This window comes from Hyla sarda, chromosome 1, assembly GCF_029499605.1.
Source record: "Hyla sarda isolate aHylSar1 chromosome 1, aHylSar1.hap1, whole genome shotgun sequence".
Taxonomy (NCBI): Eukaryota; Metazoa; Chordata; class Amphibia; order Anura; family Hylidae; genus Hyla; species Hyla sarda.
Window position 1 is genome coordinate 350,942,803 of NC_079189.1, and position 13,821 is coordinate 350,956,623.

At 39.8% G+C, this 13,821-nt stretch overlaps 1 protein-coding gene across 7 annotated transcripts in view; it reads left to right on the forward strand.

Moving 5' to 3' along the window:
* Nucleotides 1-13,821, forward strand: part of MPDZ (multiple PDZ domain crumbs cell polarity complex component) — a 151,274-nt gene that overhangs the window by 132,116 nt on the left and 5,337 nt on the right. For all 7 annotated transcript variants that reach the window (XM_056521362.1, XM_056521352.1, XM_056521381.1 and 4 more), the window contains 3 exons: nt 1,747-1,869; nt 7,898-8,002; nt 10,786-10,898. In XM_056521362.1, coding sequence (XP_056377337.1) covers nt 1,747-1,869; nt 7,898-8,002; nt 10,786-10,898 — 341 coding nt within the window. The remainder of the gene's footprint in view (nt 1-1,746; nt 1,870-7,897; nt 8,003-10,785; nt 10,899-13,821) is intronic.

Consider the following 13,821-nt stretch of genomic DNA (forward strand, 5'->3'; position numbering starts at 1 on the left):
GTGTAAAGGTTGCCTATCTGACGGACAGTCAAGTCAGATGGGGTACAAAATCCCTCATATGTCAGGAATTGGGGGCATATTAATAAAATAAGAACACCTCTAGATTCAGGTCACCCTAAGCTTTCAGGGGGTATTAAAAAGTCATAATGTCTGGCGGACCACAAGTCCTCTTTAACCCCTTAAGGACTCAGCCCATTTGGGCCTTAAGGACTCAGACAATTAAATTTTTACGTTTTAGTTTTTTCCTCCTTGCCTTCAAAAAATCATAACTCTTTTTTTATTTTCATCCACAGACTAGTATGAGGGCTTGTTTTTTGCACGACCAGTTGTCCTTGTAATTCCATCCCTCACTTTACCATAAAATGTATGGCGCAACCAAAAAAATACTATTTGTGTGGTGAAATTAAAAAGAAAACCGCAATTTTGCTAATTTTGAAAGGTTTTGTTTTCACTCCGTACAATTTATGGTAAAAATGACATGTGTTCTTCATTCTTTGGGTCAATACGATTAAACTGATACCCATAATAACATACTTTTCTATTACTGTTGCGCTTAAAAGAAATCGCAAACTTTTTAACCATTGTACGTTTAAAATCCCCAATTTTGAAGACCTATAACTTTTTATTTTTTCCGTATAAGCGGGGGTATGAGGGCTCATTTTTTTGCGCCGTGATCTGTACTTTTTAGTGATACCATATTTGCTTATATAGACTGTTAAATCCATTTTTTATTAATTTATTTTTTTTAAATAAAATGTTATATTTTGGACTTTTTTTTATTTTTACTTTCACGCCGTTCACCATACGGTATCATTTACATTTTTTTTAATAGTTCAGATATTTACGCACGCGGCGATACCAAATATGTATATAAAATATTTTTTTAACACTTTTTGTGGGTGAAATAGGGAAAATGGGACAATTTACGTTTTTATTGGGGGAGGGGGTTTTTCGCATTTTTTTTTACTTTTATTTTTACACTTTAATAGTCCCCATAGGGGACTATTTATAGCAATCATTCGATTGCTAATACTGTTCAGTGCTATGTATAGGACACAGCACTGATCAGCATTATCGGTCATCTTTTGCTCTGGTCTGCGGGAAGGCAGATCAGAGCAGAAGATGCTGGGAAGGCAGCGGAGCCAGGTGAGCAGACCTCCGTCTGCCATGCAGGATGATCGGATCACCGCGGCAGCGCTGCGGGCGATCCGATCATCCATTTAAGTGACCGTGATGCTGCAGATGCCCTGATCTGTATTGATCACGGCATCTGAGGGGTTAATGGTGGACATCCGCGGGATCGCGGATGTCTGCCATTACGGGCGGGTCCCTGGCTGCGATCAGCAGCCGGGACCTGCCGCGCATGGTCCGGGAATCGCTCCGATGCTTGCGATTATGCTTAGGACGTAAATGTACGTCCTGGTGCATTAAGTACCAGCTCACGAGGACGTACATTTACGTCCTGCGTCATTAAGGGGTTAATGGCTACCTAAAAAGTTTTTAAAAAACTTCTGATTTGTCATAGCAACTTGTAACCGCTCTGCTCTGCCTGAATAGCGACATGATGTATGGATTGACAGAAGCCATATAAAGCCTGTACATTATAGTAATTGTGGGGGTCTTAGTACCAGGGATTTTACTAATAAAAACTTCTGACATTTCACTAGGACATCAGAAATTTTTGAAAGCTTAAGGTACGCTTTAAATATTACAATGTTATCTATACAAACTCTGTAATTTTTGCAGGGCCCTTCAGATTCACTAGGTATCAGCATTGCTGGAGGAGTTGGCAGCCCTCTGGGAGATGTTCCAATTTTTATAGCCATGATGCATGCAAATGGAGTTGTAGCCCAAACACAGAAGCTAAGGGTATGTATGTTTTCAACAACTGGTTTCTCAGTAGGTGTGTCTCATGGACATATTAATCATTATGATGGATACAATGCTGTCTGCTATAGCAGCCAATGACATTACTCAAGCAGGCACTCTCGTGCTCTCTCTTTCTCTCTGTTTCTCTCTCTTTCTTTCTGTCTCTTTTTCTTTGTCTCTCTATCTCTCTCCCACTCTCTATGTTTACCGCTCTATGTCTCTGTCTTTCACTTTTTCTTTCTCTCTGTCTCTCTGCAACATAGAATCAATTGTTAGAATAGCATGTGTATATCTGAGCAGTTATCTACCATCCCTGTTTAAAGAACACAACTTTATTTAAATAAAACTCACACACACAGATGCAAAAGAAATCACTTATTTGCAGAAAAAGGTGTTGGATTGCCGATGATATCCTTGACGTCCGATCTGCCTGCTACTGAGGTCAATCGTGCTCTGGCTGTCAATTCAGCCCTGACATGTATAATACACTGCAGTACAGATCTGCTATCTGGGGATTGCACAGTCTATTCCCCATTAAATGATATATCACTCATTGTATTGACCTGCAGAATAAAGTTAACCTCTTTTGTACCGCATAGAAAAACTATGTAAAAAAACAAAACAGAGGGTAGGGTAACACGGAAGCGTATACACTGCGGATAAGAAGCTGCCGGCAGTCACAGAGCCACGGCAGAGCGAGCTCCCTGTGGCTGCTTCCGTAGCTCTGTCTGTATGTCCACTCGTATCTGCAGATTTCCCGCCGGCAGTCATTAACAGAGATGCAGAGCTACGGCAGCAGGGATCTCGCTTTGCCGTGGCTCTGTGACTGTCAGCAGCGCATCCGCACCATCAAATACACTGTGGATGCACTCCCATGTGACCCTACCCAAAACCAGAATAGATTATTATAAAAAAAAAATTTAAAGCAGTCACATGTACCTCAGCATGGTACCGGAAATGTTTTGGCATCCCATGGATCCTGCAGCTTGATATGATGCCTGCAAAATATCCTAAATAAAAGAGGGCCCCAAAATGCACTAGGTGCTCTTTTATGTCAAAGCCTGTGTCAAGTAAAGTGTAAGAGTCCCATATAGAACATTTTCTTAAAACTTCCGAAATAGGGGAACAAATATGAAGTTGCGTTTGTCTGCCAGCACCTGTTGTGTAACAGAAAAACAAATATTTAAAATGAAAAATCTGCTTCCTAAATGTAATTTATAGCTTCTAATATACTGGCCCCTCAAATCCACTTCAGAACTGTGGTCTGAAAAAAAAAAAAATCTTACTTTGGAATTTTTTGGAATTATTTAAAAAAAATTCCTGCTAAACTCTTGGCCTTTCACAGAAAAAGGTAATATAATGTACAATGAAAAACAAACTCAGAATCCCTTGAATACTTAAAAGCATCCCAAAGTTTTTACCACATAAAGAAACGCATGTCCGAATTAGAAAGCAGAGCTTGGTCAATAAGGCCAAAATTGGGCTGGTTGTCAAGGGGTTAATAAAGTTGTGTTCTTTGAACACAGATTAATAGGTAAAAGTAATTAAGACCTTTATAACAGTTTTTTTTTTTTTTTTTTTAACGGGTGTTGGATGTACTTAAAGGGGTACTCCGGTGAAAACTTTTTTTCTTTTAAATCAACTGGTGCCAGAAAGTTAAACATATTTGTAAATTACTTCTATTAAAAAATATTAATCCTTCCAGTACTTATTAGCTGCTGAATGCTACAGAGGAAATTCCTTTCTTTTTGGAACACTGATGACATCACGAGCACAGTGCTCTCTGCTGACATCTCTGTCCATTTTAGCAACCGTGCATAGCAGATGTATGCTAAGGGCAGCATGGTGGCTCAGTGGTTAGCACTGCTGCCTTGCAGTGCTGGGGCCTTGGGTTCAAATCCCACTAAGGACAACCATAAATAAATAAAGACTTATTATTATTATTATAATAATGTCAGCAGAGAGAACTGTGCTCGTGATGTCATCAGAGAGCATTCCAAAAAGAAAAGAATTTCCTCTGTAGTATTCAGTAGCTAAGTACAGGAAGGATTAAGATTTTTTAATAGAAGTAATTTACAAATCTGTTTAACTTTCCAGAGCCAGTTGATTTAAAAGAAAAAAGGTTTTCACCAGAGTACCCCTTTAAGTATTTTACCCAGGGTCCCATTCCTGCAAACTGTGGCAGTATGTACCAATAGAGACATTACCCTAAACAACATAGGTGTCTTGTACCTCTTCCCTTAGTGATGTGACATTTATTAGAACATCTTAATAAAAAATAACGATGTATTATATACTGGAATTTACTGTTAAATGATTTAATCTCCGATGTTAGGAATGTGATGTGGAAATTACATTCAGTGAAAAACTACATAGCAAACCTTGATTTGACCACCAGATGGCAGCATGAATACAGATTCATTCCGTCATTACTTCATTCATCCTCCCATTTTTACAATGGCTTTGCAAAGATAAAACTCTGATGTATTGTTCCTGGTTTCTTTGAAGTTCTGACTTTTACAAGCTTGGGGAAGCTCCTCCACCAGAGCATTACTAAACTTCATAACTTGTGTTCTTCTTTGTGAAGTAACTCTTTAAAAAGGTGTAAAGCAAACTATACAGAGTTCAATACATAGGGGGAAAAAAAGCTTTTCTGCTAACTACCCAATTGCTGAATGTAAATTTGTCTCATCTAAATGTGGCCCAACAGGGTAGTGTAGAAAAGGGTAGAACAGAGAACCATATAAACACATATCCCAGTGGTCTCCAAAACTACAACTTCCAGCATGCCTGAACAGCCAACGTCTGTCTGGGAATGCTGGGAGTCATAGTTTTGCAAAATCTGGAGTGCCGCAGTTTGAAGACCACTGCTTTAAGTTCTACTGCTGGACAGTGCATATGGGTAGACTCTGCCACTCTGTCACCCTTGTTTAGGGTTTTTAGTTAGGGTTCCATACCACAAAATCTGCAATAAGGTTCTATATGATGCACGTTAATTGAGTTTTCAAAACCCTATTTAGATGTAGAGGATTCTTTCATTGTGGAATTGGCCCTCAATTGGCCCTCAATGCTATAAATTTCCAAATTTGAGACACTGTCACAATTATATGGTACCCTGCTGTGGCAGTTCCCTGCTGGATGTTTTTGAGTATAGATTTCCAAATTTGTAACATGCCTATTATGTCACAGATTAATCATCTAAGGCTGGTTACACACAGGTGTATTACAGAGTTTAATGTCCATATCGCAGTCACAAATCCTGGCCTGGCTGCAGATCTGATCACCCCGAATGACACCTTTCAGTTCATCAGACTTGAGCTCAGCTGATGTAAACTGATGTAAAACAAGCTTTTAGGATTTATTGCCATGTACAGTATTCTGTGCATAATTGATGCGCAGGATGTGAAGCTGCAGATTTTATGCTGCTAGGGCTTAGCGTAAACGAAATGACTGAACACAGTTTCAAATATATGCAGGATACTGTACATGTGAATACACCCTCAGGGGTAGGGTCACCTGTAACGGATCCGCAGCGTATTGTACACTGCAGATCCACCAGTGACCCAAGTCGCTGCGCAGTGTACTCAGATATCGCAACAGCTGGAGGCACACTATGGGACAGGTCACCGGCAGACCCACAGCTTAACCCCTTAAGGACGCAGGACGTAAATGTACGTCCTGGTGCGGTGGTACTTAACGCACCAGGACGTACATTTACGTCCTAAGCATAACCGCGGGCATCGGAGCGATGCCCGTGTCATGCGCGGCTGATCCCGGCTGCTGATCGCAGCCAGGGACCCGCCGGCAATGGCCGACGCCCGCGAGATCGCGGGCGTCCGCCATTAACCCCTCAAGTGCCGGGATCAATACAGATCCCGGCATCTGCGGCAGTGTACGATTTGAATGAATGATCGGATCGCCCGCAGCGCTGCTGCGGGGATCCGATTATTCATAACGCCGCACGGAGGTCCCCTCTCCTTCCTCCGTGCGGCTCCCGGCGTCTCCTGCTCTGGTCTGTGATCGAGCAGACCAGAGCAGAAGATCACCGAAAACACTGATCTGTTCTATGTCCTATACATAGAACAGATCAGTATTAGCAATCATAGTATTGCTATGAATAGTCCCCTATGGGGACTATTCAAGTGTAAGAAAAAATGTAAAAAAAATGTAAAAGTAAAAAAAAAGTGAAAAATCCCCTCCCCCAATAAAAAAGTAAAACGTCCGTTTTTTCCTATTTTACCCCCAAAAAGCGTAAAAAAAAATTTTTATAGACATATTTGGTATCGCGTATTGCGATATTTGGTATTGCGTAAATGTCCGAACTATTAAAATAAAATGTTAATGATCCCGTACGGTTAACGGCGTGAACGAAAAAAAAAAAGTCAAAAATTCCTACTTTTTTAATACATTTTATTAAAAAAAATTATAAAAAATGTATTAAAAGTTTTTTATATGCAAATGTGGTATCAAAAAAAAGTACAGATCATGGCGCAAAAAATGAGCCCCCATACCGCCGCTTATACGGAAAAATAAAAAAGTTAGGGGTCATCAAAATAAAGGGATTATAAACGTACTAATTTGGTTAAAAAGTTTGTGATTTTTTTTAAGCGCAACAATAATATAAAAGTATGTAATAATGGGTATCATTTTAATCGTATTGACCCTCAGAATAAAGAACACACGTCATTTTTACCATAAATTGTACGGCGTGAAAACAAAACCTTCCAAAATTAGCAAAATTGCGTTTTTCGCTTTAATTTCCCCACAAAAATAGTGTTTTTTGGTTGCGCCATACATTTTATGATATAATTGGTGATGTCATTACAAAGGACAACTGGTCGCGCAAAAAACAAGCCCTCATACTAGTCTGTGGATGAAAATATAAAAGAGTTATGATTTTTAGAAGGCGAGGAGGAAAAAATGAAAACGTAAAAATTAAATTGTCTGAGTCCTTAAGGCCAAAATGGGCTGAGTCCTTAAGGGGTTAAAAAGCACCTGTCACCAAATAAACTTTTCTAAACTAACTCAGACTATGTTCCCTAACTACTCCTAACACCCCTCTCACCCTTAAAAAAAATTCTGAGCTTTAAGAAGCTTTATTCTTGCTCACATAGTGCAATCTACCAGCAGGAGAAAGTGGCCATTTCCCAGCATGACATCACTGAAGCCTGCTGGGTGACCACTTCTGCCCTCACATCGTTGCAGTGCTGGGATGAATAGAAGACCTCTAGCTCTGTGCATATTTCAGTGAGGCTCTTTGCAGCTTTCAGTCTGTGCAGCTTTCAATGAGGCTCTGTGCAGCTTTCAATGAGGCTCTGTGCAGCTGTCAATCATGCTCAGTGCAGAGAAACACTTCCTGAGTTTGGATTCCTGCCAGGCCAGGAGGAGACCAAACGCACTGTATTAATTGTGGCAGGGAAAAGAACAGAGCCACCTAGTGGCCGTTTTTTATATTACATTTTAAACATATTTATGTTGATAATTTTAAAAGCAAGTGAATGGGAAGGTGTCTGCTAATTACATAAGGAACAATATATTAAAAGTTACTCTTTAAAATACATTGCAGATCTGTTAAGTGTGAGCCTACCCTCAAAGGGTATTTCATCCAAAAACATCACCTAAGCTGTTTCCATCACACCCATGGATTTGACTTGAATGGCAGCTTGCGTGCTTTACTGCCGCTCCATTCAAACTCTTCCTTGCTATGGTTGTTCAGTTGGAGGTAGGGGTCTAGTTGGTAAGTGAAGGTCCCAACAGCCAGACCACCACTAATCTAACACCTATCACTCATCAGAGCACAGATATGTTTATTTGTTTTATTCTTTTAGCTGGAAAACCCATTGTGTCTGAAGCGATTTACATTTGTTACCATTGGGGAAACAGATAATTACGTATATTCCTCTTTCTAGATTTGTCTAGAGCTCTGTGATTCACATCTACAATTCTCCAGTAATAATAAGATGTATTTTGTTACTATGGTCTATTACCATCTAGTCTTTGTAACCACTTTTTATTTTTGTCCATAAAGGTTGGTGACAGGATTGTTAGTATTTGTGGCACTCCGACTGAAGGAATGACTCACGCTCAGGCTGTCAGCGTCTTGAAGAATGCCACAGGCACAATCGAGCTGCAGGTAACAGTGTTCAGCATTGTTTAATGCTATTCATGCATGTCATGTTAATCCATTGTCAAAATAAGCCCTGTTTCCTCATGTATTAACAATGGAGCTACATAAACCTTCACTTTTTAAATATTTAGAAAGACTTAGGTGAGAAGTGCACATTTTTCCTGAAAATAGCCTAAATGATTGCGTGCTGTCGGGGGGGGGGGGAAGGGGGGAGGGGAGCGGGTTGTCTGGAGGAGGAGGGGGGTTCAAGAAGAAAAAGAAAAAAACTATTAGATTGCATTCACATCAGGGTTTGACCTCACATTTAGCATGTATGTCGGGAAAGCTGCTGACGTACATGCTGAAATGTTTTCATAGTAGTTCATTGTCAGACAGGGGCTAAAAGAGAGTTCTCTTGGCCTCTGGCCACTATACATGAGTGAGCTGCGAGACATGAAGTATGGACTAGCATAGTAGGCTACACTATTTCGTGAATCTGGGATCCTTAGGAAAAAAAATTAATAAAAAAATCTGCTAAACAGATGCCATATCAACCCAAGGGTGGCAGATCGGAAGCATGGCATCTGTCCCAGATATCTGTTTAACGTAAAGAAGCTCCAGTGACATTACTTGTTGACACTATCAGACAGAAAATGCAGGGACCTCATTCCTCTCTTCCTCCTAAGCCGGTGAATTCCAAACAGTGTGTCTCCAGCTGTTGCAAAACTGCAACTCCCAGCATGCCCGGACAGCCAAAGGCTGTCCGGGCATGCATGGAGTTGTAGTTTTGCAACAGCTGGAGACACACTGTTTGGACAACACTGTCCTAAGCGCTCTCCAGAGTGCTTGCGCTGCATACAGCCATCTGATGCACATTTTGCTTTATATTAGAATATGTCAGGTGGCTGTCAGCAGTATTACCACTATAGAAGGGGCTCAGCAAGAGAAGATGACGACTGACTGGCATCTCCAGTAAAGTTCTGTAAATGAAAATGAATAGGAATTTAGTGGCTTTTGCAGAGGCCTTGTTAAAAATGAAAGAAGGGATCTGATTGGTTGCTATGGGCCACTAGGCATCTTTTCCTCTGCACAGGTTTTGATAAATCTCCCCCTATGAGAATGAACGCTGTTTACACTGAGGTACTACGTTACACCCTACCCAAAGGTGACAAGGAAATAGAAGTGGAAGTGGAATCAGCCTTCTAGGTGTGTACAGGAATTAAATTATTCTCAATACAGGGTTAAAAAAAAATGTAAAAACTAATTTCTACCCAAATTTTCTAAAAAAAAAAAAAAATTAAGAATTTTTTTTTTTTAAAGATTTCTTTCAAAAGATTCTTTAAACCCTCTATTCAGAATAATTGAATTCCTGTCCACACCTAAAAGGCTGATACCACTTAAAAGTTCTGTAAATGTCCATATATAGACTGTCCTTATTGTATAACTTTAAAAGGACAGTTACATTTTTTTCCAAGGTTTCCTTCTGGTAGCGGGCAACCTATTTAACTGTATACTTTTACAGGGGGATACACTGCAACCACTTAGGTATAGGTCAGGACCCCCCCCCAAAAAAAACAAAAAAATATATATATATATACCTCCAACAGAATGTAAATGGTGTATAAGGCTCTATAATGTTACTCATCCCAGGTTAGGCTCCTAAAGCTTTGGGAGCAGTGAGGAGATAGACTACCGACCTTTGGCAATAAAATTTGGCAAAAGCAGGCAGTGGGGGATCCCCTCTCCCTTTTGCCTGTGACCACAGACTTGAAACTGCTTGGGCTTGTTAAAGTCGTACGACTAAGGGTGCACTATGACACCTGAAACGCGTCACATTGGCCATGTGTGTTCCTGTATGCTGGCTTTTTATTCAATAAAGAAGAATCTCCTTTTGGCACAATATCCTTTCGCTGGACATTCCTTTTCATTGCTGTTTTGCTTTGTGTGCCTGCCATAGCAAACTCCGGGCGAGGAAACAACTGCACGGTGAGCTGGATTTCGTGTCTACTATATCTGTAGACTTGTAAATTACTTCTATAAAATAAATCTTAATTCTACCAATACTTATCAGTTGCTGAAGTTGAGTTGTTTTCTGTCTGACAACAGTGCCCTCTGCTGACACATCTGTCTGTCTCAGGAACTGTCCAGAGTAAGAGTAAATCCCCATAGCAAACCTCTCCTGCTCTAGACAGTTCCTGAAACAGACAGTGGTGTCAGCAGAGAGCACTGTTGTCAGACAGAAAACAACTCAATTTCAGCAGCTGATAAGTACTGGTTGGATTAAGATTTTTCAATAGAAGTAATTTACAAACCTGTTCAACTTTCTGCAGCCAAATCTGTTTACATTTCTCCAGAAGGTTTAACTTTCTGGAAAAAGAGTTTTTTTACCGGAGTACCCCTTTAAGTCTCTGGTCAGACTGTTGGGGGCTTATGTTACTTTTAAAGGCAAAATAGTGTAGTGGATGGTGCTAGTCGTGCTGTTAAACTCTATTAGTTACTTATGTTCATTACTTGAATTCATTGTATAATGGATACACATGACAAACATATAAGTGGAATCTAAAGCCATGTAAATATGACCTAACCTGTAAACTGTGGATCCAATGCTTACTAGGGGTTATATGACCATGCTCTTGTGTCTGCTCCAGTCAGTCACTTAAGATGTTGTTGAATGTTGGAGCCCATTTTTTTTGACAAACACAATCTTCTCATGTTCTATTAGTTATCATTTTTTATTTATTTAAAGTAGTAGTAATGCTTATTTAAAAAAAAAACCTTGGAAATGCATTGATGTATATTTCACATCTTAGGTCGTGGCTGGTGGAGACGTAAGTGTGGTTACTGGTCAACAACAGGAACATGTGGGCACTGCAGTCAGCTTTTCTGGTATTACTTCAAGCAATATTCTACAAGATGATTTGGGGTAGGTATCATTTCCCACAGGATACACACATTCTGCTACTACCTTACTCCGGCTTCTGTATAACACTATCTCGCCCAGACTGGCACAAAACTGGCATTTGTAAATAAGTCTTTAAAAGTTAAAGGGGTATTCCAAGAAAAAACTTTTTTTTTAAATATATATATATATATATCAACTGGCTCCAGAAAGTTTAACAGATTTGTAAATGACTTCTATTAAAAAATCTTAATCCTTTCAATAATTATCAGCTGCTGAAGTTGAGTTGTTGTTTTCTGTCTGGCAACAGTGCTCTCTGCTGACATCTATGCTTGTCTTGGGAACCGCCCAGTTTAGAATAGGATTGCTATGGGGATTTGCTTCTACTCTGGACAGTTCCTGACACAGGTGTCATCAGAGAGCAATTAGACAGAAAAGAACAACTCAACTTCATCAGCTCATAAGTACTGAAAGGATTAAGATTTTTTAATAGAAGTAATTTACAAATATGTTTAACTTTCTGGAGCCAGTTGATATATAAAAAAAAGTTTTTTCCTGGATAACCCCTTTAAGTGCAGAAAAAAAGCAATTCTACTATAAACTTTGATTTTTAAAATGATAAGTTGTTTATTTTGTGTAACAAAAAAAAAAAAAGCCACAAACTGGCACACATATACATTCCATTATAATAAAATCTTACACTTTGCCTATTACTGTTTCAAATATGTGACAGCTTCTTAACACCTACCCAAAAGAAAGCCCGGGAGAGTGTCGTCTTAACTGCTCGCCAACATGAAATGTCAGACTGGGATGTTTCAGAGAGTCTGCAGCTACAGGAGAGGAGACATGCTTAGTTGCTACAAATAAAAATATGTAGAAAAAGATGTGAAAAAAATTACATATTTAACAGTTTCCCTATATTACAATAAAATATATAATAATAACAAAATAAAGGCCTGAGTATCCCAGTTAGGGTGCGTTCACGCGGAGTAAATGGAGAGTACAGTAATTCACGCAGAAAAATTTACAGGTGGAAATAAAAAAAAAATTTTCGCGGGAAATTTGGGTGCAATTTGCGTGGAATTGCGCGTGGACATGGGGGAGAAAGAAGTGAAGGGTTTTTCAGCCATTTCCGCGCAAATTGTGCGTGAATTCCACGCAAATTGCCCTAAAAAATTTTTTTGCCATTGACTTCAATTGATTTCTGCTAGCGGATTCCGCTTGAAGAATGAACATGTTCTTTCTTCAAGCGGCACGGAATTCAGCGTCGGAATTCTGCTAGCAGAATTTGCGCAGTGTGAACAGGACAGCGGAAAAAACATTAAAGTCAATGGGCAGAGGAGATGTACATTAACCCCTTAAGGACCAAGGACGTACCGGTACGTCCTTGGTCCTGCTCTTCTGATATAACGCGGGGTTACACAGTAACCCCGCGTCATATCACGGCGGGCCCGGCGTCATAGTGAAGCCGGGACCCGCCTCTAATAGCGCGCAGCGCCGATCGCGGCGCCGCGCGCTATTAACCCTTTAGCCGCGCGCTCAGAGCTGAGCCGCGCGGCTAAAAGTGAAAGTGAAAGTTCCCGGCTAGCTCAGTCGGGCTGTTCGGGATAGCCGCGGCTAATCGCGGCATCCCGAACAGCTGACAGGACAGCGGGAGGGCCCCTTCCTGCCTCCTCGCTGTCCGATCGCCGAATGACTGCTCAGTGCCTGAGATCCAGGCATGAGCAGTCATGCGGCAGAATCGTTGATCACTGGTTTCTTATGAGAAACCAGTGATCAACATAGAAGATCAGTGTGTGCAGTGTTATAGGTCCCTATGGGAGCTAGAACACTGCAAAAAAAAAGTGAAAAAAAAAAGTGAATAAAGATCATTTAACTCCTCCCCTATTAAAAGTTTGAATCACCCCCCTTTTCCAATAAAAAAAACACAGTGTAAATAAAAATAAAAATAAACATATGTGGTATCACCGCGTGCGGAAATGTCCGAATTATAAAAATATATAATTAATTAAACCGCTCGGTCAATGGCGTGCGCGCAAAAAAATTCCAAAGTCCAAAATAGTGCATTTTTGGTCACTTTTTATATCATTTAAAAATGAATAAAAAGTGATCAATAAGTACCGTTAAAAACTTCAGATCATGGCGCAAAAAATGAGCCCTCATACCGCCCCATACACGGAAAAAGAAAAAAGTTATAGTGGTCAGAAGATGACAATTTTAAACGTATTAATTTTCCTGCATGTAGTTATGATTTTTTCCAGAAGTCCGACAAAATCAAACCTATATAAGTAGGGTATCATTTTAATCGTATGGACCTACAGAATAAAGATAAGGTATAATTTTTACCGAAAAATGTACTACGTAGAAACGGAAGCCCCCAAAAGTTACAAAACAGCGGGTTTTTTTCAATTTTGCCGCACAATGATTTTTTTTCCCGCTTCACCATAGATTTTTGGGCAAAATGAATGACGTCATTACAAAGTAGAATTGGTGGCGCAAAAAATAAGCCATCATATGGATTTTTAGGTGTAAATTTGAAAGAGTTATGATTTTTTAAAGGCAAGGAGCAAAAAACGAAAATGCAAAAACAGAAAAAACCCCGGTCCTTAAGGGGTTAATTTGGAGCGGGGAATTCAAGAGGAATTACTCGAGTAAATTCCTCTTGAATTACTCCGTGTGAACACACCCTTAAAAGGCTGCATAAACTATTTAAATAACTAGAAAGAAAACTTCAAATGTACTTTCACTAAACATGAACACAAAATGTCTGGTCCTGAATGGAGAAAAGTAACCTGTAATATAGACCACCATCGCTCTATAAATGAAATCCTTATTTTACTCATTCAGAAAATCTTATTGAAAGATATCAAAACCACTGACAAGCTATGCAAATTTTGCAATACCACAAGTTATCGCTTGCCACCTATTACTTGTAATTTAACCCCTT